Here is a 26,340-nt window from a genome sequence, read left to right as displayed (position 1 = left end):
AAAGTGTAGGGTTATGATTCTTGTACATTGCACTTCTCCTTGATAATATCCATAATCATGAAGTTTCATGTTGATATCTTTTACATTTATGAGATAAAGCCTTAAAAAGTTTGTGAGAGACAGACTGACGGACTGACAACGCCAAAACTATATCCCTCTGCCTTTGACAGGGGATAAAACGTTTGTCTGATTTGCCTGGACTGTATCACAGGTTAATTAAAGCAGAGACTCCATTTAATCCGCGATAAGCATGCAATTATTCATAAACTTCACACGCATTTACTTACAAGGAGTTTAGAGTACGCCTTGCCCCCAGAAGGGGGCTTTGGAGAGCTTGCACGCTTGTGGACTTGTTCCGACTTTGCCGGCCATGTTGGAAACATCGAGGGGTCGATCGGAAGTGGCGATTCCCGGAAATACTCATGCTTCATTGCGTCTACAGCTGTGATGCGTTTCTCTGGGTTGTATGTAAGGAATCTGAGAACAAGAAATATTAGAAATCTTTATCAACTTTCTTAATGTCAACCATAACCAATTACTGAAATAGAGAAAATATCTTTTTGTGTAGAGATAAAGAACAGAATCTATGATTGGTGAATGGGCAGTGAAAAACATACAGAAAGTAGTACCCAAACTGATGTCTGGCATTAATTGGGTATAATAAAATTGATATCACAATCAACAACAAAAAGGGTCCATAAGTTATGTTGATGCTACTGGTGAAACATGCCAAGATAGATAGGTTGAGCAGATTAAAAATCAGAAATAATGTCTTCCTTTTCATTGTTTATCTGAAACAAGGAAACATACTGATTATTTATATAAATAATACCATTATAGTAAAAAGAACTTGAAAAATCCTAAGTGACAGAGAAAAGTGTGAGGTGTGTGCTTTTTTGAATTTTTTTTACATTTACTATTTGAATTAACAAAATGAAATTAACTTTTTTAGTCTATTGATCATTCTGTGCACCTCAAATTGGTTGTTAGTTGGACTTGCATAGTTGAACATTTTGCCACAAACAAATCAACAATAACATCTCTGTTGTTTATTGGCAAATAGACAATGGACAATTTTGTACCTGTTGAGCAAAGTGAATCCCTGGTCGGATAGGTACTGTCCAAACTTGTTCCTCAGTGTGTTGTATGGGTACTCGGTGAAGGTGCACTTCTTCATACCTGGAAGCTCCATCAGACCTGGCCAGATCTTCTCTGTAGGAGTACCCAGGTCCTAGTGTGGGTGGAGAGAATATTAGTGTCAATCTGGGAAAATAGGCTTAATGCATGTGCATAAACTGTTGCCCAAGATTAGCATGTAAATGACCACAGTTACTGCTTTTAATGGAAATTTTGATTAAACAATGTTTCTTCTTCATGAAAATCCAGTGTAGCCCAGAAGTGCCCTCTATGATAAGCCTTTATGCAGTGCATAGGCCAATCTAAGACAACACATTAATGCACATGCATTTAGTTAAGTTTTCCAGCATGAGGTTCAATTAGACTTTTACAGACTTTTAAAGGTGCACTTTTTCATACCAGGAAGCTCCATCAGTACAGGTTAGATCTGATCTGTATGTGTGCCCAGGTCCTAGTGTGGGTGGAGAGATAATGAGCCTCTGGGAAAACTCGGCTCAATGCATGTGGGTAAAGTGCCACCATATCTTAGCCTGTGCTATCAGCAGAGACTTACCAGGGACGACATTTTCCGCTCTTATGGGAATTTTCATTTCGAAGTGGTTTCTTCTAAATGAAAAACCAGTCTAGTCCGAAAGAACCATCCGTGATAAGCCTGTGATGAGCAGCAAACAGCAAGTTTCTCGCACAGTGTTCAGATTCTATTCTGGTTCTGAGCGGGAAACCAGCAGAACCGTTCTGGGAAAACTGGGCTTAATGCGTGTGGTAAAGTGTGGTCCCAGATTAGCCACACTTCTGCACAGGCTAATAGGAACCACACTTTCCACCTAAACTGGATTTACGTTACCAAGAGACTTTCTATACACGATACATACAATAAACGATGAGAGTGTCCCTGATAAGGTAGCACAGGTTTATTTGAGCGGACCACACAGGCAAACCTCAGAGTAAGGATTGGATGCCTTCACATGAAATACTTTAAGTTATCCCATTAGTTTTGACTTCCCTCATTAATTTTGACAAAACGTGCCTGTGCTTTTCTCTAGTCATTATCGTCGTAAACTGAGCAGATCTACCTTGAATATCTTCTGGAGCTGGTCGATATCGGAGGTGCCCTGCCAGATGGCCTTCATGGTCATGAACTCTGCAAATATGCAGCCCACCGACCACATGTCAATGGGGGTAGAGTACTCCTTGCAGCCCAGGAGCAGCTCGGGCGCCCTATACCACAGGGTCACCACTATCGGGGTGTACTGTTTCAGGGGCTCACCGTATTCGCGGGCTAGGCCAAAGTCACCAATCTAGAATAACAAAGTTGTTGATTTTTTCTATTATAACAGCAAATTTAATTTGATAGTTTAAAAGCCAGGCTTGAAGATAATTTAAAGACCATCCTCCTGTGGTTTCAGTGATTTTCCACAAATCTGGAAAACATTTTTTTCTCGATTTTTACAACCAATTTGATTTGAAGAACATATTTTCAGGCACTTGTCCTCTAGGACAAGCTCCATTGATTTTACACTTGTTCTCATTAGATTTGTACTGGTCCTATGAGAAAGTAGCATTTGTTTAATTAACAATACATTTGCAGTAAATTAATTTTAAAATTGCATGATGAATGAAGTTATTGTCAGGAAAAGCTATTTTATGGCAAAATTTTACCCTTGAACTTTAAAGGGACTGAAAACTGCGATTGACGAAAAAAGAAGTTTTAAAATACCCTATTTTTTTTTACAATTATTAGTTTATATTGATTAAAATATCACGACTGGTATATTACATTACTTGAAAAAAGTTAATATTTTCAGTATATTTGATAAAAAAAATTTGCGATGTGAAATCTAAAGTACATCGATAAAATAGGTGACATAACGATATACACACTATAAATAAAGCAAGTAGATTGATCATTTTATATATAAAATATATACAATTCACTATACATGCACAATTTGCATTCCTGGGTTTACCACATGACAATGAGGATCAATCTACTCGCGTTATATATAGATAACTGGTAGTTACCTGATAGACATATCCAGTAAAATTTATTACTGAATATACTGAAAATATGAAACTTAACAACTTTTTTCAAGTAACATAACATACCAATCGTGATATTTTAATCAATATACACTAATAATTGTAAAAAAATACGGTGATTTAGAACTTCTCTTTTTTCGTCAATGGCGGTTGACAGTCCCTTTAAATAAGACCTAGTGCTTGTAAGGAAACAGTTATTACACATGAAACACAGGCTTCACAGGATGAACATTTGTGGTACTTTTCTTTAATTGCATTCTGACATTGGTCGTAAAAATCAGGCCCTTTAGCATAAAGTCTACCTTGAGGATCCCTTTGTGACTGAGGAGTAGGTTGGAGGTCTTGAGGTCACGGTGGATGATCCAGTTGTCATGGAGATGGTTGACCCCCCGTAGCAACTGCATCAACAATGTCTTGGCCTCACCTGCAGGTGGGAAATGTGCAATCATGTTGATCGCTAAGGAAGAAATAGTCTAAGCGGAAGGTATCGTTCCCGTTTAGCCTGTGCTACATGCACAGGCTAATCTGGGATGACACTTAACGCTCATTTACCACTGAGTGAGAGTTATATTTTATCAGTTAACGGAGGCAAATAACTTTTGTGGCTGCGCTTGTACAAGTAAAATTATGAAAAAGAATACATAAAAACTACATTTCAATTCAAAATAATTAGTGTTTAAGTATTCCCTACTCAGAAAATATAGAGAATTGATTTCCAGATTATTGCTGATAGGACGAGGCTTGTATTTATTCATAAATTGCAAGATTTCACAAGAAAGTAAAACAGGAGTAAGCTTGAACCAAACAAACATAAAAAGACACCAAGCATAATTGATGATTTTAGCGTGAAAAACACATCATATATTTAAAGGCAATATGATCAGTGTGTGCATTTACCAACTTTAGTAAATAAGAGGGCATGAAAGGCCCAAAGTTTCTCACCTGAGATAACAAGATATTATTGGGACAAATCTTCTGACCAAGTTTCACGATGATCGTAAATAAATGTGGCCTCTAGAGGTTTTACTATAGCCATATAAGGAAAAATGCCCCGCCCCCTGGCAGCCATGTTTTTCAATCAACTGGCATCATTTTTGAACTCATCCAAGATATTATTGGGATGAATCTTCTGACCAAGTTTCATGAAGATCGGACCATAAATGTGGCCTCTAGAGTGTTAACAAGATTCTACTATAGCCATATAAGGAAAAATGCCCCGCCCCTTGGAAGCCATTTTTTTCTAGCACACATAATTATTTTCGAACTCATCCAAGATATCATTGAGACCAATCTTCTGACCAAATTTCATGAAGATTGGACAATAAATGTGGCCTCTGGAGTGTTAACAAGGTTTTACTATAGCCATATATAGCCATATAAGGAAAAATGCCCCACCCCTGGTGGCCATGTTTTTAAAGCAACCAAAACCATTTTCGAACTCATCCAAGATATCATTGGGACAAATCTTCTAACCAAGTTTCATGATGATCGGAAAATAAATGTGACCTCTATAGTGTTAACAAGGTTTTACTATAGCCATATATAGCCATTTAAGGAAAAATGCCCCGCCCCTGGTGGCCATGTTTTTAAAGCAACCAAAACCATTTTCGAACTCATCCAAGATATCATTGGGACAAATCTTCTGACCAAGTTTTATGATGATCGTACAATAAATGTGACCTCTAGAGTGTTAACAAGGTTTTACTATAGCCATTTAAGGAAAATAGCCCCGCCCCTGTTTTTCAACCAACCGGCATCATTTTTGAACTCTTCCAAGATATTATTGGGATGAATCTTGAGTTTCATGAAGATCGGACTATAAATGTGGCCTCTAGAGTGTTAACAAGATTTCACTTTAGCATTATAAAGCCATATATGGAAACATGCCCCGCCCCTTGGCGGCCATGTTATTCAAGCAAACGTAACCATTTTCGAAGTCATCCAAGATATCATTAAGACAAATCTTCGTACCATATTTCATCAAGATTGGACAATAAATGTGGCCTCTAGAGTGTTAACAAGGTTTTACTATAGCAATATAAGGAAAAATGCCCCGCCCCCTGGCGGCCATGTTTATCAACCAACCGGCATCATTTTCGAACTCGTCCAAGATATTATTAGGATGAATCTTCTGACAAAAGTTCATTAAGATTGGACAATAAATGTGGCCTCTAGAGTGTTAACAAAATTTTACTATAGCCATATAAGGAAAAATGACCCGCCCTTTGGCAGCCATGTTTATCAAGCTAAGGTTACCATTTTTGAACTCAATAAAGATATCAGTGGGACAAATCTTCTGAGCAAGTTTTATGAAGATCGGAAAATAAATGTGGCCTCAAGAGTGTTAACAAGGTTTTACTAAAGCCATATAAGGAAAAATGCCCCGCCCCCTTGCGGCTATGTTTTTCAACCAACCGGCATCATTTTCGAACTTGTCCAAGATATTATTGGGATGAATCTTTTGACCAAGTTTCATGAAGATCAGACAATAAATGTGGCCTCTAGAGTGTTAACAAGATTTTTCTATAGCCATATATAGCCATATAAGGAAAAATGCCGCGCCCCTTGGCAGCCATGTTTTTCAAGCAAACGTAACCATTTTCGAACTCATCCAAGATATCATTGAAACCAATCTTCTGACCAAATTTCATGAAGATTGGACAATAAATGTGGCCTCTAGAGAGTGAACAAGGCAAATGTTGATGTCGCACAACGGACAACGCACGACGGACAAAAGGCGATCACAAAAGCTTACCATGAGCACGTTGTGCTCAGGTGAGCTAAAAAGAAGACATTAAAATACAATTTTAAAATTGCCACAATTGAAGATAATATTCTGGGTACAAAACAAACCAATCACCTAATGCCCACACAAGTTTATGTCTGTATATGCCAAAAAATCCAAAATTAAAGATCCAGGAAAAGCTTCTCACCGACAAGGAATGGCTGCTTCATGCTCTCTGTCATGAGGGACTTGAGGTCATGTTCCACGTAGTCCATGACAATGTAGATCTTGTCCATGTTGCTACCAACAACGATCTCCCTCACGGTGACGATATTATGGTGCTGTGCCTTGAGCAGTGTGTTGATCTCCCGTAGTGATGTGATCGGAAAACCCTCCTTCTCCTTCTCCATTTTGAGCCGCTTCAAGGCGACTATCTCATCTGCAATGGGGCGGGGGGGTTACTATGAATATTTTTCAATTAAATGATATGAGGTAAATATGTTCTAATGATTATGTAACTTCATATTAAATAGATAATCACATCTCAAAAAGAACATAACTAATAAATGGCGATGGCAAAATTATTCTATTGAATGGTCAGTACAGAATTGATATTCGCAAATTCCAATTTTTTTAAAAACGTAATTGCCCTAATAATTAATGACCTGCGAGCCGCTACGAAATTATTCGGGATTAACATGTTTGATGTGACGTTCTTCGTGTCAAACTGATAACGCGGCCCGTATCAGTGTTTATTGTGCAATTCAATATACACACTCTAAGAAAGGCCCTGAACTGTTGTTTGTCAATGGGGTGCCATTTAACGGCTTCAATTGACTGGCGAATAATAACAATTAAGTTTCTGTGATCACAGTATGAACAGCCATTAAAATGTGTGAATTACTCAAATTGCACAATGCAATATGCACACTCTAAGAAAGGGCCCGAATTGTTGTTTGTCTATTAGGTGCCAATTAAGGGCTTCAATTGACTGGCAAATAATAATTTAGTTTCTGTGATCACAGTTTGAACAGACATTGAATATGTGAATTACTCAAATTTAACAAATGATATAAATTCAAAAAGTAAATTATGGGTAGAAAACTGCAGAACAATTATTTGTGATAAAGGATCATAGTTTAAATCTGAAAATGCCATCAGCCCCTTCGGAAGTATGGAAATACTTTGGACTGTCTGTGGATAAGAAGACCACAACGTGTAATGTGTGTAAAGTAAGTTTTACATATGCGCGGTCTACTACAGATCTGTGGAATCATGTCACTGTTAAGCACCCTGGTTCACTGGAGAGTGCTAGTAATAAAGTCAAACAGCCATCAATGAAACAGTTTACTGCTACTGGTAGTTTTGGTGTTAGTGGTGTTCTAGTGATGTGAGTACTAGTAAGATTGTGAATATGATTATGGTGATAACCTTCCATAAGTTTTGTGGATTCAAAAGGGTTGAAAGAGTTGCTTTCATATATAGCTCCGAATTAAACGATCATTTGCCGAAATACTATTTGTGCGCGTATTTCTGAATTGTACGTATATGTACATGCTATCGTTACTTTAAAATTTCAAATTAAAATACAATTCTATGACATAATGTTTTTCCTTCTATTTGTGCCGGATTACAGTATCGGTCATAGTATTAGACAACAGCAATACAATTATTCGATAGTAACGTTAATAAACAGCCTCGTATTCAGCAAACGGATATAATTTACAAAACAATGGAAGTTAACACAGCACAAGTTTCACTCTTTTCTGATATATTTCTGTTATTTTTTGCCTAAATAGGCTTTTTCAAAGTTTGTTTTTACAATTAAGCAACATTTTCTTTCTATTTCTCAACACAACAATTGTATATTCAATTGTATTTCTGTGTCAATTTATATTATATATCCTTACTGGAAACGAAACTGAGTAATAGAAGTTCAATCAATCCAGCTGTTTTATGCGAATATTCGATTGAATGGATTTGCGAATATTCGAATACCGATATAGGTATTCAATGCCAACCCTACTAATAAACTGTGATATAAACTTAATCTCAAACATAATTGGAGATAACACGGAGGTTAGTTTGTGTTTGAAGCAAAAGTCTCATCTGCAATGGGAGGTAACTCTGTATATGAAACAAAAATCTCATCTGCAATGTAAGATTACTATGTGTTTGAATAAAAAATCACATCTGAAACAGAAGGTAACTATGTGTTTGAAACAAACATGTCATCTGCAATGGAAGGTAACTATGTGGTTGAAGCAAAAATCACATCTTAAATAGAAGATAACTACAATTTTGAAGCAAAAATCTTATCTGCAATGGGAGGTAACTATGTGTTTAAAGCAAAATCTCATCTGCAATGGAAGGTAACGCTGTGTTTAGAGAAAAAATTTAATCTGCAATGGACGATCACTATAATTTTCAAGCAAAAATCTTATCTGCAATGGGAGGTAACTATGTGTTTGAAGCAAAAAACTCATCTGCAATGAAAGATAACTATAAGTTTCAAGCAAAATCTCATCTGCAAAGGGAGGTCACTATGTGTTTGAAGCAAAAATCTCATCTGCAATGGGAGGTAACTATGTGTTTGAAGCAAAATCTCATCTGCGATGATAGGTAACGCTGTGTTTGGAGAAAAAAATCTAATCTGCAAAGGGAGGTAACTATGTGTTTGAAGCAAAATCACATCTGCAATTGCAGGTTACTATTTGTTCGAAGCAAAAATGTCATGAACAATTGGTAGTTATTCTGTGTATGTTTAAATCCACAATCTTATTCTTCAATGGGAGCAAAGTATTTTGCGATTTTGTTTGGCCAAATTGTGAAAGGTACCAGTACCATGCCAATTGGGAAAAATTAGCGTGAAAAACCTGGCATTGGGAAAACATGTGTCGCGAAATTTTCATATATCCAATTATGGGTATTTTTAATTCCTTTATTTCTTAACTGCACAAACGCATATAAATATTCTTTTTCATCCCTTATGGCTTGAAAAGTTCAGTTCCAGTGCTTATTTCATTTGTTCACTTGCATATAGTGCAATTTTGAAACTTAATTGACGCAACTTTCCTTCCTTATGGGAATTTTTCAGACTGCAATTGGGAATTTTTCTTATTTTTCCTTAATCGAGAAAGTACCTTTTACAGTTACTTTATAAAGAAGGAAAAAAAATTGCTGATATAATAATTTTCCCCAAAACAAACGTTTACAGGGAGGTAGCTTGGCCTTTAAATTGATCCAATATGACGTAACTTTGTGATAAAAGAAAATCTCATACATAATTGCAAATAACTCGATGTATGTTTTATGCAAAAATAGAACCTGTAATGAAAGGTCATGTGCATTATTAAAGCAACAATCTTAACGCAATGAGACATAACTCTTGTAAATCGACCTTATTTGCAATAAGAGCAAGCTCAGTGCATATAAGACACTTTAAATAATTATTCTTGAAATAACTCCGCACCATTTGACAGTTTATACTTACAGGTATTACGTATAAATAATATGAATATCACCCAAACTATTGCTTAACAAGCAAAAATCACGTAAGCAATTGCGCAATCATTTAAAACATTAACTGACTAACAAACATCAAATATACCTGTCCGTTACTGTTTATTATTTACCGGGGGTATACAAGACTTGTGAAGTCATGACGTACCAGTTTTCTTGTCCCGTGCCCTATACACAACCCCGTATGTTCCTTCCTCGATTCGATTCAAGCAGCTAAACTCTTCGACACTCCGGCAACCCTGAAAATGGCAAAACCTGAACACATGGGACCAGGGTCGGAGTTCACAAGGTTCCTTAGGAGATTTATTCGAGCCTCATTCTGGGGAAAATCATGTGCCCAAAGTGTCGTCCCAAACTTACCTGTGCAGCCCGCACAGGTTAATCAGGGACCACACTTTCTGCTTAGACTTGACGTTGGGTTAGAAGAGACCTTCTTTGAACATAATATTCCATTAAAGCAGAAAGTCTTGTCCCTGATTAGCATCTAAAGACTGCGCAGATTAACCCTTTGAGCGCTGGAACCGGATTTTGAAGGCCTTTGCAAACAGGTTGGATCCAGATGAGACACCACAGAACGTGGCGTCTCATCAGGATCCAAACTGTTTGCTATTCTGATAGTATTCTTTGGAAAAAAATCGAAGAAAATTGCTAATTTTAGAAATTTAGCAGACAATATTTTAGCAGACGACAAATTTCCCAGCATGCAAAGGTTTAAACTGGGACCACACTTTACTCACATGCTTTAAGCCCCGTTTTCCCAGAGAGAGGCTACTTTTGAAGTCAAGTGAAACTTTCATATCACAATTGTATTGCTTAACCCTTTACCGCTCAGAAACGCATTTTGACGCATTTGAAGTCCCTTAGAAAATAAAATTTAATTTAAGTCCTTTCTTAATATATTCAAGTTTTAAAGGCTTCATTTCCAAACCTTAGATATTGATGAGCAGCAAACAGCATAAAACCTGAACAGTCTGCGAGTTACTTGCATGCTGTTCTGGTTTTATGCTGTTTGCACATAGCCATTTTCACTTTGCTTCTGAGTGGGAAAGGGTTAAGCAAATACTTTCTGTTAACTTAAAGTTAGAAATAAACATTTTAGGTAATATCTACATAAAATTATTTTTTAATGTAAACATACAATTAAACACTAAATATCCAGAGATTCAAATAATTTTTTATATTAAATTATGATTGTGCATATGATCCAAGTCACACATATTGATTAATACTATGGTAAAAACAAGCACATGAAATAATTTTTGTTTGTTTATAAGATGATGTCATTCGATACTTTTTGGGTTTAATTTTCCTTCAACACATGAACACAATTTTATAGGGGATGTTACCCTATAACAGTCACTTATATAAGGAAAACAAGCAAATTCATTGAAATGATATCCCCGCTAAAAATAAATTTTGTTACAGGCAGACGGAAGGACTGACAGACGGACGGACTAATGGAAACAGCATTTCTAAATCCCTCTGCCTTTGGCAGCGGATAAAAAGTGGCAATGGGGGCTAGTTGTACTCTCTCACCTGTATGGCAGGATAGTAGGGTGGCAGTTCTCACCTGAATGGCAGGATAGTAGGGTGGCAGATCTGGTTTCAGCTCCACTGGAGACATTGGCGGGGTCTCTGTGAGGAAGTCACCGTCGCTATGGTGATCATTCAGGTGCACAGACTCCGTCTCACTCTCTGGTTCCGACTGGTCGTCAAACTTGGACTTGGCTGTGAATTTGAATTTGAAATTAACAAATAAGCCTTGTTCTAGGGAAACAGGCCTTATTGCATGTGTGTAATGTGTCGTATCAACTTTGCACTTGGCTGGGAAAATGGATGTTAACTAAACATTTCAGTTAAACAGAATGAGTTTAGCTCTGGAGAAAACTGCCTTTAATGCATGTGTGTAAAGTGTTGTCTCAGATTAGCATGTATAATTCCCACAAAGTAATCAGGGACGACACTGTCCACTTTAACATATAACAGTTAAAACTAAAATATGCAAATTAGTGTACAAACGCCTTCTTAATGCTAATAAACCTATGCAAATTAAATGTGTAGCAAAGTGGAAACAAGAGCACCACATAACGGGTGCCACGCTCGGCTGCGAAAGCTTGTCAGAATATTTTTTTAGAGGTCACAGTGACCTTGACCTTTGACGTAGTGAGATGTGTTTGTCAGGGGTCTGTCTTATCAAAGATCGTACGACATTGTAAACTTACGATTGAATTCTGTAATTTTTAAAATAAAAGTGATTATGATCTGTATGTTTCTAATATATTAGATATTTGACAGCTTATTTGGAAATGAATGGAAATGTTCAACAAAAGTAATTATAAATTTGACGATAACGTATATATGGCGCTTCAAAAATTGCATCTTAAGGTGAGAATGTTTGATAAGACGGGTCCCGGAAACACAATGCCCCCTACTGCGCCGCATTGAAATAAAATTTCTATTTATCATTTGGCAGGTTTAGAAATCATCTCCCTTTAAAGGTTATTACTTCCCTTAAATTTTGTCCAATCCAACTTGGGGGGGGGGGGGGTGGTGAAGGGCCTCACAGTCAATTATGACCATGTCAGACACCACTGACAACCAAGGCCTGTGGTTTAAAAGAGATCATAGCCAGAGTTGATCATGTATCTATGGACATAAGTCCACAGGTATGTAATGAACATCAAATGAATTATAATTATATCATTAAAAAAAAAACTTTGACAAATCAATCATTTGGGTTATAAATAATCAAAATAATAAATCTGTACAGTAACTGTGAAAAGAACTTCAATTCTTGGTAAGGAAATATATAATATGAGATTTATTATTATATAAATTATTTCCCTTGAAAATAATTGTTGTAACAAATCTCTATTTTTAGTAGCAAATAATTAAAAGCCACTACTGTGACTGTAGATTCACCACTCAAAATGTGCAGCTCCATGAGAAACACATGCATGCCAAATATATAAAGTGGCTATGTTCAATATTGAATAATTTTCTCCGTTTGTAAAGCTTATTACTTCCCTAAAATCTGTATTTTTTACTGTAGACCTTAAAGGAAGACCTTGACCTTTTACCACAATGTGTTTGTCAGAAACACAATGCCGCCTACTGCGCCACTTTGATTTATTTAACAAAAATATATATGTGGGCAGGTCAGATAACTATGTCCATTTAAAGCTTATTAATTCCCTTGACTTTGTTTTTTCGACCCTAGACCTTGAAGTATGATGTTCACCTTAAAATTTTACCACTCGAAATGTGCAGCTCCATGAGATACACATGCATGTCAAATATCAAGAAGCTATCTTCAATATTAAAAAAGTTATGGCCAATGTTATGGTTTAAGCACAACGCCTACGGCGCACGATGGACGTCGGACAGCGAGCTGGCTATGACAATAGCTCGGGTTTTCTCCGAAAACAGCCTCGCTAAAAACTGCTTTACACAAGAACAATAGACAACACCAACCATTTCTGTCAAGTCTTGTCACAAACAGTAAACACAAAACTCAGAACTTTCCAGTATAAATACATCACTAACATAATTCCAAATTATTTATACCTGTTTAAGTGTAAACTTGTAGAGTCAAACATGTGCAATTTTTGTTTGGCAAGTACAGATACTTCAAAACACATGTTTTGGGAATGCAAAAAAGTTTAACATTTCTGGTGGGAATTGCGAATCATGATACAAAACAAATTTTGTTTGGAACATAACAAGCACCATAGCTTTGAAATACTTTCACTTTGTAAATTTAAGACCTGGTCTTGTAGATTTAAGCTTGGTCTTTGTAGACCAGGCTTGTAGAATCTGTTCTATAAAATATTGATGGTATTTTAAGTTTCTCAACATCTGCTTGATCAAACATGCCATAAATTTCCAGACCAATTCCGAAACATTGAGCTAAATTTTCTGGTACTTTTGTCGATTTTTCAGGACATGTATACATAAAGCGATATATATAGACATATAAGCATCTTGGGTACGCATTTTTTTCACATCGTAAATTGCTAAGTTCCAAAGCCTATCCAAAATACACTAGATCTATAAAACGTCAAATTAAACATTACCACTTCCGTTACTACATGTAGATACAAGCCAACTGTTTTTTGTGTTAGAAAAGAGCACCAAATTGCTTTTGTGTACATGTCACTTCATCTGCATGAAACACGTGTGCGTATCCACGGCCGCATAAAAACTTCGTAGGGCATTTGTTACTATTTAAAGATGTGCTGAAATAACGTCCAATCGGGGCGTTTATTTCCACTGAACACGCGAAAATCGCCTGACGTGATGTTCATGTTTTTATACAACACAAAATAAACCCACACTTTCCATGCAACGTTTTACATTTCTGCATAATTTTCGCGCGCTTTTTATTGAGACAAAGGATAAAGCACGGTTTATTTGACGCTAGTATTTGTAAATGTGGTGTAAGCATTTAAATTCGGAAGCATGTTTCCGATAACAAATTGAATAATAAAATTGAATTACAAATTGAATAATGCTCATTTGAGAAAAGAACTAAACATTTACAGGTGTGCGTAATTAATTCAACAAACTGCAATAAAATCACACGTGTATGAAAATTACGTCACTCGTTGTCTGCATGATCTTACTGCAGGTACAGGTATGACTGCTTAGGAGTGTTGTCGCTCATTCAAAGCATGCGACAACAAACTGCCATAAAATCAGTATACACGTATTTAAGACAATTAATAACCACATTCAACAATTCCGCCATTTCGGTTTGACTGCGAACGTGAGACAATCGATATGATAACAGGACCCCTGTTAATTGATTGATTTTGACACGTAACTTACCGGTAGTGGGAACACAGATTCGAGGTGCAGTTAAGCCTAAGATGATGTACATGTATATATGGTTTGTGAAAAATCCGGAACATTTGACAGATTTCTGGGACTGCGGGACACGTTCTTCATTTCCGGGACAATCCGGGACGTATGGCATGTATGGCTTGATTTATATTACCATTTAAATTTAAAATGTGTTTCCCCCATACAGTGTAAGCATTGAATAAAACAATTTAATTATCAATAAATCTTTACATGGATGAACCGCTTTATCCAACTAGCTTTCAATGTATCTGGGACAATTATTTACCCTCATGCAATATGTCCACTACTGGGACAATTATTTACCCTCATGCAATATGTCCACTAGTCTCAGACTGGGGCTACTTTGCACATGCCATTGGTGGAAAACTTCATAATTGAACCAGCAGCTATGGAGCATTCACACCCATTTATTTTTTGTCCCAAAATACAGACTCTTAACAGGCTGCTTCCAAATGGAAAAATAACATTTTTTCCCAAAGATCTGACCAGTTTTCCCCAAAAAGATGCCAAGCTTTTCCAATACTCTAAATGGTTTATTGAGTTTCTTATACAGCAATATAACTATGTAGAACTTAATGATATAAATTCAAAAATGCAATTAAACATGCACTTATAAACAAAATTGGAATACTGTTACTTATAATTATATTAATGATGCTTCATCTTCCCCAATTTCATGTTGTATCCCGCTATTTTACCCAATCTTAAGGCACAGGTTAATATATAAAGACTAACAAGAGAACCACTTAGAGGGTGCCAAGGCTCGGCTGTGGAAGCAGTTTTGAATAAATGAAAGCTCGTCAGAAGTGACCTTGACCTTTGAACTAGTGACCCAAAAATGGGTGTGGCATGTAGAACTCATGAAGGTGCATCTTCATATGACTTTTTAAAGTTGTATGTGGAAGCACTTTGATTTTAGAGCCTATGTTAAGGTTTTAGCACGACGCGGATGGCAGACGGCGGACGATGAGCTTGCTATGACAATACATCGGGTTTCTCCAAAAACAACAGAGCTAAAAATCAATGCTACCTATCTGTTGTTTCTCCCCATGTTCACTTTGTCCAGACTTGACACTGCTCCCTTCACTGCCTGTATCACTGTTCTCTGGAGAAAGAATTACAAGAGTTCTCCGTCAAAGATCTTATACAAAAGCTAATGGATTTCAGTAAGTGAAATCTGTTTAAAATATAAATATCAATTTCAATTACTGAAGGGACACAATCAAACAATCATTTTAACTGGTAATGAGTTTTCCCAAGGTATTATTACTATAAAATAGTCATGAAGTATAGAATAAATAGTAAAGTTAATAGTTAAGAATAGTAAAGACTTGGATGAAAACTGATAAACATAAAGCACAGAAACAACTAGAAAAGCCAGATCTCAACAAAACAAGTGAAGTAATTTAGCTGATAATCGGCATTGAACCAATATAATACCCACAAACACATTTCCAGTAGTTTCTTTTGTGAATCAGATGACAGCTGGTCGCATTACTGGACTGATGTTCACTGGCCAACCAATTGCAATATGTTTTCATATCATTGAAATCTATTTAATTTGTGTACATCTTGTATTTTCAAAAGAGAATTATTTTTGGTATGTAAAAATAACTCTGACATATGTTATCACAAATAACATCTGTTTTCTTCAGCCCCCCAAGATCAATTTCCCATTTACTGAAAACACACCAAACACTCAACACAACCTACAACCTACTTAAGTTGAAGTGTTTGTCGAAGTATGACCCACCCGATCCCGAATCACTATCAGCAGAATCATCCGAGTCGTCTTCAGACGCCGAATGCTGCTCCTCAGTCTCCATGGTTACTGTTCTCGTCTTGCGTGACTCGGTCTCGCTTTCCACCTTCTCTCGTTTTCCGCTCCATTCCACACTGTCCGGTGGAGGAGACTGCTGCGTCCTCTGTTGAACCTCTGTGGAGGCACGTTTGCTCTCTCTCCTCCCTTCAGCTGAAAAATTATAACATCAACAAGAGCACTGCATAACAGGTGCCAACGTTGGCTGCGGGTGCATTTTTTAATAAATGAAAGCCTGTCAGAATATTTTTTTATTTTTTTGTAAAGCTCACATTGACATTGACCTTTGACTTAGGGACCCCAAAATAGGTGTGGCATGTAGAACTCATCAAGGTGCATCCACATATGAAGTTTCAAAGTTGTAGGTGGAAGCACTTTGATTTTAGATCAAAATGTCAAAGTTTTAGCACTACGCCGGCGGACGGCGGATGACGAGCTGGCTATGAGCTAAAAATGAGCCTTGCACTGGGTTTACAGATAAGCCTGTGCAGTCCACACAGGCTAATCATGGACAAAAAGTTTCCACTTTTATGGTATTTTTTCGTTTAAAGGAAGTCTCTTCTTATTGAAAATCCAGCATTGGAGCAAAACTGTGCGTACAACACAGGCTTATCAAGGATGACACTTAACACACACACTTGCCTTCTTGTCTCCCTTCCAATCATACAAGTCATCAGAAAATCTAGAATAGCTTTTTAAAGTTCACAGTAATATTTGGAAACTAGAAACTTCTTGTTAAAGGTAAAATTATAAAAATTAAGCTGGTTTTTTACTATGTTATCTATATATTGTATTATAAATGGTTAATATGGCCATTTATTTTGTATTTGAGTTATTTGAAAAAGTCCTTGAAAAAACAAAAAAAGTCCTGGAAAAGTCCTGGAAAAGTCCTGTAATTTTATTGACCATGGCCTGTATGAACCATGCATCAGTAACTAAGAGTTGGAAATAAAGCCTTTAAAACTTGAATTTAGTAAGAAAGGTATTTAATTAAATGTAACTTCCTAAGGGACTACAAATGCCTTAAAATACATATAAAAGTGGTAATGGGTTTAGCCCCGTTACCCAGAGCAAGGCTCAAATGTCAATGATATAAAAAAAATATAATTTGTTTGCCGCTAAAAAATTGATGACTTTGGTACATACATACCCTAAACACAACCTTGATACATACATCGTTCAGGGACGTCTATACATGATACATACATTGCTCAGATATGTCTATAAACACTACATGATACATACATTGTTCAGAGACGTCTCTTGACCCCCGAGGTCTAACATCTCTACCCCCGTCCTTCCACTCGCGACTGTGTGACCGACTCCTCTCTCCATGCCTCTGACGATCTTTTTCCATGGCCCTCTCCTTGCGGTTACGAACTAAATTGATGAATTAATGAATTTATGAATTAATGAATTGATGAATTAATGAATTGATGAATCAATTAATTTATGAATGAATTAATTGATTAAATCCTGTGCAATATTCACAGGGTAATCATGGACAACACTTTCTGTTTTAACTGGACTTTGACTAAGAAGAGACTTCCTATAAATGAAAAATGCTATACAAGAGGAAAGTGTCATCCGTGATGAATAAATTACATGACAAACAAAAGGACCAAACATTACTCACCTGAAAATGTCTTTTAGGAAAAGTTATTTCGTTAATGTAGTCTATATCAACCATGTTCCCTTTTGGTATGGCCAGTTTTGACTTCAGAGACATAATTTGATTTTATAACAAATATTATCACAATAATAGGATAGTTTGTTTTTAGTGTATGTTTTCTGCATTTTTATGCTCCCCCCAAAAATTTTGGGGGGAGCATATAGTCGCCGCTTTGTCTGTCCGTCCATGTGTCCGTCCGTGTATCCGGCCGTGTGGCCGTCCGAACACAATTTTTGTCCGGGCTATTTCTCAGCAACTAATGACCGGAATTCAATGACACTTTATGGGAAGCTTCACTACCAAGAGGAGATGTGTATATAAGTGGGTTCTGGTCGGATGATTTTTCACAGAGTTATGGCCCTTTGAAATTTTCCATTAACTGTACATATAGTGCAATTCTTGTCCGGGCTATTTCTCAGCAACTAATGACCGGAATTCAATGAAACTTTATGAGAAGCTTCACTACCAAGAGGAGATGTGCATATTATCAGCGGGTTCTGGTCGGATGATTTTTCACAGAGTTATGGCCCTTTGAAATTTTCAATTAACTGTACATATAGTGCAATTCTTGTCCGGGCTATTTCTCAGCAACTAATGACTGGAATTCAATGAAACTTTATGGGTAGCTTCACTACCAAGAGGAGATGTGCATATTATCAGCGGGTTCTGGTCGGATGATTTTTCACAGAGTTATGGCCCTTTGAAATTAAAAAAAAAAAATTCTTGTCACCCCAACTACTGTGCCATCAAGACGTTTCCTTTTATCTGAATATATAGTGCAATATTGTGACAAAAAAAAACTTTGGGGAGCATCACCCGTCTCCGACAGTTTCTTGTTTAGTCTTTTTAGGGTAAACTGTTTTAACAATACTAAACATAAGAGCACATACTTATGCGAGTAACTGACAAGTGCCTTACTTAGAGGTGAGGAGATACTGGTCATAGACAAGAATTTTGTCATCAATAACCATACAAGTTATGTGGCCAGGTGGGGAATAAATCCAGCAATCCTTGTATTTGTAGTACAACAATATACTAACATAGGAAAATGGGAAAATATATTATTCCTCAATTTTATGGGTTAAATAGGACAATAGGAAATTTAAAAAAAATCTCAAATACAATTTTAGTGGGCCAAATGAAAACTAGAGATGTGTTCGTCAGAAACACAATGCCCCCTATTGCGCCGCTTTGAAATAAAAAAAATATTTATTTTTTTACCTTTGACCTTGAAGGATGACCTTGAACTTCCACCACTCAAAATGTGCAGCTTCATGAGAACGCCGCTTTGAAAATGTTTTGTTTTTTTAACTTTGACCTTGAAGGATGACCATGACCTTGCACTTCTACCATTCAAAATGTGCAGCTTCATGAGATACACATGCATGCCAAATATCAAGTTTCTATCTTCAATATTGCAAAAGTTATAGCCAACGCTTTGATAGTTATGAGCATTTTACCATGCTAAACCCTTGAAATGCACTAAGTGACCCCGTGACCTAGTTTTTGACCCGACATGACTCATATACAAACTCGACCTAGATATTGTCTAGATACATCTTCTGACCAAGTTTGGTAAAGATCAGATGAAAAGTATTTGAAATAGAGAGTGGACACGAAAAGTGTGACAGACAGACAGCCAGACTAACAGACTGACAGTGCGAAAACTATATACCCCCTTTTCTTCGAAACAGGGCATAAAAAATCTGAATTGTATAATCTAACAAACGAGCCCTATCAAACCTTTCTTCTAGTTACATGTTAATAAGCAAAAACGATAAAAAATCAAATATAAATTGAATTGGACAATGGGAATTTAAAAAATCTAACATAATTAAAGTAGGAAAATGGAGAAAAAAATCTGAATTATCTTATATAATATCTCCACTGGCTAACCAACCTTGTCTTTTCAGTAACATAATTCCAGTAGGAAAAAGAAAAGATAAATTATTTCTCAATTATATAAATTGAGTAGGAAAATGGGAATGAAAAAAAATCTCAGATATAATAAAAGAGGGAAAATGAAAAGAAAAAGACTTTTATAAATTTATATATCGCTACACAATAAACCAACCCTGTTTTCTCAGGTATATTATTTAAGTAAGCAATAGAAATGATGTCTAAAATTATATTATTTGAGTAAAACAATATGAATAATTCTTTTTCAAATATAATTTTTGTGTAGAAAAGTAGAATAAACATGATTTCTCAGATGTAATTTAAAATGGAAAATAGAAATAACAAGAGCTGTCTCCATAGGATGACATATGCCACCGATAAATGCTTTGATAGAAATTATGAGCATTTTTCGAAACCTAAACACACTTTTCGAAACCTTAACGCAGACCCTAAGTTCAAGGTCAAAGTTAAAGGGGTCAAAATTTGAGTGCGTATGGAAAGGCCTTGTCCATAGACATATGCATACCAAATATGAAGGTTACATCTGAAGGGACATAGAAGCCATGAGCATTTTTCGAAACCTAAACGCAAAGTGTGACGGATGGACAGACAGACAGTGCGATCACTATATTCCCTCCTTCGCGGGCATAAAAAACTGAAAAATTACAAATTATATAATCAAGGTAGAACAATGGAAATGAAACATTTTTCTCTGTCATTTATAATTTTTGAAGAAAAATGGGAATTACTTTCTTCACGCTCCTTTCTCATCTGTTGCAGCCTCCTATCTTCGTCCTTCCTTCGTCGTCTCTCATATTCCCGTTTTTCCCGTTCCTCCCGGATACGGTGCTCCCGGGTCTTTTCCCGCTCTATTCTGGCCTTCTCCCTCTCCAACCTTTCAAGACGTTCTCTGAAGTACAACAAACAAAGATATGCCTTATTCTGGGAAAACTGGGCTAAATGATAGTGTAAAGTGTCGTCCCAGTCTGCACAGGCTAATCAGGGACGACAGTTTCCAATATTTTAAATTTTCTGTTTTCAAAGAATTCTATTCTGAGCAAAAATCCAGTTAATGCGGTGTGCTGTCACCTATAATCCTGTGTGGACTGCACAGGCTAGTCTGGAACAATTCTTTATGCACATGCATTAAGCAGAGTTTTCCCTGATCAGGGCTTAAACAAACAAAGGAAAGGCTTAAACAAACAAAGGAAAGGCACAAACAACTCATTCTACTCTACTTGACTTAATGGCAGAATGTGTTGTCCCTGATAAGCCTGTGTGGATTACACAGGCTAATCTGTGATGACACTTTAGGAACATGCATTGAGTCTAGTTTTCACCCCACAAGGCTTACACAAACAGAAGAATAGCGCCAACAGCTTATTCTTCTTGACTTAATTGGTAATTGTTGTCCATGACTCACAGGCTTATCTGGGACATGCTTTTAGCCCTGTTTTCCCATAACATGGCTCAAAGACAAGTCTGTGTACCTTTCCATTCGAGATTTCGAGTCGGTGAGTATACTGCTTTGAAATCTATCCTAAATGTAAACAAAGTATGACTGGTAAGTTTAACGAATGAAATGAAATTCATAAATTTGAAATCAAATTCAAATTTTATGAATGAGTTTAACTTCCTAGTCATATTACCTCGACCTCCCCTTGCTAATTTCTGTTTGAGAGAGATTTTAAGTTTTCACTAGTAAAACTGATTGGCCCATGTCTATTCACGGCGATCTTGATCAAGAAGACGCTTGCTACAATATTTATATGTCGTAAATTCGCAAGCGTTTGAGCGAGTCTGACCGAAACCAGGACGTAAATATCCGGAAGTAATTGCTCAAAGGCAAGTCTGTGTACCTTTCCATTCGAGATTTCTCCCGTTTCTCTTGCTCTTTGATGAGTTTCTCTTTGAGCTCCCTTTCCCTCTCACGTCCACTCATCAGGGGCTTGTTTCTCTCTGCAGAAATGTGTCTTTCGTGTCCTGAACATTCCAATGGAAATGGGCTTTATGTGAATATTTCAACAACACAATCTGAGATTGTCTTATATCTAAAATTGTGAATATGGGGCACAAAGTTTAGAATAAGACAGTATAAGTGATCTTATCAGTGCTGTGGTAAAGAAAAGCAAGTGACATTGTTGTTGAACACTACAAATTGCCTTGATTTGATGATCATATGTGCAAATTTATTTCAAAATGACAAAATTTACCAAAAAAATATGGGTCAGACATGTTTTTTTATCTGAATGAGGAATATGCGAACGAGTCTGATGTGATGAGATTTCATCTCAAAGCGAGCCATTATCAGCCATATATTATTGCACATACTCCCTAGTCTTGATACAATGATCACTTGAGCCCATTTATTTGAAAATCCCATAATTAAGGACAAAATAATGGGCATGGCATGAACATGTACTTTCACTACATGTATTTTCTTATAAAAAATATGCAAAAACACCAAGTTTTCAATGTGGTGAACAACATCTGTACTATGATCATTTGTGCCATTTTATTTTTAAAGGCCATAATGCACGACATAGTTGTGAGCTAGACACAAAATGTCTGCCCCCATCAACCACATGGACAGCGTAAACAATTTATAACCTTTAGTCATCATCAAAGCTGGGGGTTTAAAAAAAAAATTTTTTTTTTAATTAAATGATAAAATACATAAAAATAAAAAAAACAAACAAGCAAATTCGTTGAATTGATATACTCCGCCAATATACTTCCGGACACAAAAGTTTTCTGGACGGATGGACAACGCCAACGTGCATCATCCTCTTATCCATACATATACTCACACCAAGTTTCAATGAAATCCGTCAAAGCACTTTTAAGAAATGGCTCCGGACACACAAAAAAGCATTTTTTCAAGATACAAAGGGCCATAACTCCGTTATTAACAGATGGTGTACAATGCCATTTGGCGTGCATCATCCTCTTATCCACATATACACTCATACCACGTTTAAATGAAATCAGCCAAAGCACTTCCAAGATATGGCTCCGGACACAAAAGTACCGGACAGACGGACAACGCCAAAACAATATCCCTCCGACTGTGGGGGGGATAATAATTAATAAATAGCAAGGCCTTTGAAGTACCTCTAGGCCTGTCATCTCGTGGCTCAATCCTGACCTCCCTCTCAGGCCTGTCCCTGGCCCCTCGGGGCTGGTCCCCTCGACTCTGCAGATCCTCTCGGCCCTCCTTTCTGTGCTCTTTATGCTTCTCTCTTCGTTTCTCGTCCTTGTGCTGTTTGTGTTTGTGCTTCTTTTTCACAGGCACTGGTGGGGGCTTTATAAGTAAACCGTCGTCATCATCATCGGACTCCCTGAAAACAGTGGAGCCAAGTTCTGAGAAAACTGGGCTTTATGCAAGTCCAAACATTTCCACATAAACTGGACTTTTTATAAGAAGAGATTTACTTTAAATTAAAAAATCCATAACAGCAGTAGTGTCACCTCTGATTAGCCTGTGCAGACTGCACAGGATTATCTGGAATGCACTTTAGGCAGAAAAGCTGTCTACAGGAACCCGCTGTCAAAAGACTGATCCCAGAGTTTTCACGAGTTTAGAAACCCCCACGAATCCCTCGGTACAGGTACAAACAACGCTGGTCCATTATATCAATCAATGATAGCTTACAATAAATAATAACAGTTGATATGGTGTGTGATTTTGAAAAGATTATAAATGGGTCAGCTTTATTTGAGCCAGCAGATTAGTGATTTTTTCCAAAAGGTTGCCTTTCAGTGATACACATAATTCCTTTATAAACAAGCAGTGATTTTTTTTGCTTTAATTTGTTACAGCCTGTGCCATTTGAATTGGGAAAATTAGCGCGATAAACCGTGAAATTAGAAAAAATAGCGCGATAAACCATGAAATTGGGAAAAATTAAGCATTATAAATAGGATTATAAGTAACAGAAGTGATATTGTTTTTAAGTGCATGTTCAGGGAGTTTTCTAGAAAAGGAGTCTGGTCAAATTGGGATTATTTTTAATCAATAAAAGTGGCAAGTTTGGGAATGATTTATGGACAAAAATGACTAAATTCAAGTTATATATTTTGTGAGATGTTTAAAAATAAAGTTGAGACCTAGAATTAAGAAATCATAATTAAGTTATATGAGACTTCTTTCTAAAAAAAAAAAAAAATTTTTTTTTTTTGGAAGTGGGCTTTTTTTGGGGAAATTTTCGTCAGATTTTTGGGGAAAAACGTGTATTTTTGCGATTGGAAAGCAGCCGAAAATCGGCTGTAAATTTGAGCAAAAAAAATCACTGACAAGATATGTGTTTGTCAGAAATACTATGTCCCCTTTTGCGCTGCTTTGAAGCTATATATTTGACTTTTGACCTTGAAGGATGACCTTGACCTTTCACCACTCAAAATGTGCAGCTCCATGAGATACACATGCATGCCAAATATCAAGTTGCTATATTAAATATAGCAAAGGTTATTGCAAAATGTTAAAGTTGGCGCAAACAGACCAACCAACCAACCAACAGACCAACCAACAGACAGGGCAAAAACAATATGTCCCCCACTATAGTGGTGGGGGACATAAAAATAATTGCAAGAGAATTGCAAAAATGACAAGGCAAAAACAATATGTCCCCCACTATAGTGGTGGGGGACATAAAAATAATTGCAAGAGAATTGCAAAAATGACAAGGGTGTGTGGCAATAACTTTTTGAAATTCAGTGTAAGCATCAAACACCCTGGTTACATGTGTTACACCTACCCATACTTACACATGCTCACTGCGGTTGTCGTCACTCTGTGTTTGCTCCTCCTCTTGCTCATCCCCCTGTTCCTCCTCCTCCTCCTCACTTTCCATGCTTCTCATCTCCACCTCCGGACTACTGGATGCTAGCTCTCCCTGCTCCACCGGACTCCGGTCAGACACAAGTGTCACTAGAATTAAACAAAAGTTCGGGGGTCGGAGACATACGCCACCAAACATGGCTTTGAAGTAGCGACCTCAATTTCAATAGGGGTCATCTACTGTCCAAGGCCAATGCACATGTGAATTATCAAGCCAATCAGTCAATTTGTTGACGATTTATTGATTGTTAACAATTTTTACACTAATTGCAATTGAAGTTATTGTGACAGTGACCTTTGACCAAGTCACCCCAATTTGACTAGGGGTCATCTACTCTCCAAGGCAAATGCACATGGGAAGTATAAACCAAACCAATATCGGTCAATTTGTTGACAAGTTATTGATCAGAAACGATTTTCCCACTTATTGTGACAGTGACCATGACATTTGACCTAGTGACCCCAATTTCAATAGAGCTAGAGGTCATCTAATGCCTAAGTCCAATACACATGGGAAGTATCAAGCCAATCGGTCAATTTGTTGACGAGTTATTGATAGGAAACGATCGTCACACTTATTGTGCCAGTGTCCTTGACTTTTAACCAAGTGCCCCCTATTTTAATAAGGGGTCATTTACTGTCCAAGGCCAATGCACATGTGAAGTATCAAGCCAGTCGGTCAATTTGTTGAGTTATTGATCGGAAATAATTTTCATACTTATTGTGACAGTGACCTTGACCTACTCCTAGTGACCCCAATTTCAATAGGGGTCATCGACTGTCCAAGGCCAATGCACTTGTGAAGTATCGAGCGAATCTGTCAATTCTTTCACGAGTAATTGATTGGAAACGGACAGGTCTACAAACAGACAGACTGACATCTGGCAAAACAATATACCCCCTCTTCTTCGAAGGGGGGAATAATAAGGCCTTAGGGGCTTAATGCGTGTTCGTTAAGAGTTGTCCAAGCTTAGTCTGTGCAGTTCACACAGGCCCATCAGGGATGACACTTTCCACAAAAACTGAATTTTCTATAAGAAAAGACTTCCTTAAAACAAAAAATACCCAGGGCCCTCTCTTGCCGCCAGGGGAAGCCACCTACAGCCCTCATGAGGGGGAATTTCGCGTCGTTTTGGGCAAAAAGGGGAATTTTAGAAGATCTTTTCACCAACCATTCAACACCTAAAATTGCTATATTTTAATGTGATTTACATAAATATACATTTAATCAAAGGTTAGTAGCACGATACCAGCTGGCAACATAGGTATAAAAGTTAAAAAAAAAAAAAAAAAAATTGGAGGGGGAATTTTAAGCTGAGAAAGAGGAAACAAGTATACTTTTTTCATGGGGGAAAGCCGATATTCGGCGGTAAAGAGTGCAAAACAAGGGCCCTGATACCATAGAAGGCTTACAAGCGGAATGTGTCGTCCGCAGTCTTCGAATTAGCCTACAAGCCCGAAGCCCGAGTCGATTCTTGGGCCGGTCGGTCGATCCTAAATGCTTATAAAATAGCCCAACCGGTCGATTAAATATTTGAGCGTTATATCAATAACCTGATTTATACGCGTTTTTAAGAGGCACGATTAAATTCGCTATTTTAATGACTAAAATGACGTTATACGTTTTAAAGAATTGCATGAACACATGCGGCCGCCATTTTTAAAAAACTGTTGTGTAAACATCCGGGTATGTTGCTATTTAAAGTAATGATGACACCCAATCGAGATGAGATTATTCAAACTGACCATGCGTAGATCACGTTCCGGGATGTTCGCGCATCGGTCACTTCGTAATGTTTTAAAATAATGACCAATCTAGA

General features: G+C 37.1%; 1 protein-coding gene across 4 annotated transcripts in view; it reads right to left on the bottom strand.

The window, feature by feature from the left end:
• LOC127881002 (cyclin-dependent kinase 11B-like) overlaps positions 1 to 26,340 on the bottom strand; it is a 67,056-nt gene that overhangs the window by 2,926 nt on the left and 37,790 nt on the right. For 2 of the 4 annotated variants that reach the window (XM_052428576.1, XM_052428573.1), the window contains 14 exons: positions 24,448 to 24,610; positions 22,795 to 23,021; positions 21,540 to 21,663; positions 20,430 to 20,590; positions 17,355 to 17,489; positions 16,011 to 16,262; positions 15,321 to 15,395; positions 10,995 to 11,152; positions 9,573 to 9,663; positions 6,111 to 6,341; positions 3,480 to 3,601; positions 2,211 to 2,435; positions 1,083 to 1,231; positions 288 to 477 (listed from right to left, as the gene is read on the bottom strand). In XM_052428576.1, coding sequence (XP_052284536.1) covers positions 288 to 477; positions 1,083 to 1,231; positions 2,211 to 2,435; positions 3,480 to 3,601; positions 6,111 to 6,341; positions 9,573 to 9,663; positions 10,995 to 11,152; positions 15,321 to 15,395; positions 16,011 to 16,262; positions 17,355 to 17,489; positions 20,430 to 20,590; positions 21,540 to 21,663; positions 22,795 to 23,021; positions 24,448 to 24,542 — 2,235 coding nt within the window. In that variant the 5' untranslated portion in view covers positions 24,543 to 24,610. The remainder of the gene's footprint in view (positions 1 to 287; positions 478 to 1,082; positions 1,232 to 2,210; positions 2,436 to 3,479; positions 3,602 to 6,110; positions 6,342 to 9,572; positions 9,664 to 10,994; positions 11,153 to 15,320; positions 15,396 to 16,010; positions 16,263 to 17,354; positions 17,490 to 20,429; positions 20,591 to 21,539; positions 21,664 to 22,794; positions 23,022 to 24,447; positions 24,611 to 26,340) is intronic. The other 2 variants (XM_052428575.1, XM_052428574.1) reach the window with 2 other exon arrangements.

The sequence above is a fragment of the Dreissena polymorpha genome, chromosome 5, assembly GCF_020536995.1.
Source record: "Dreissena polymorpha isolate Duluth1 chromosome 5, UMN_Dpol_1.0, whole genome shotgun sequence".
NCBI lineage: Eukaryota > Metazoa > Mollusca > Bivalvia > Myida > Dreissenidae > Dreissena > Dreissena polymorpha.
This window is presented reverse-complemented; position numbering and strand designations above follow the sequence as displayed.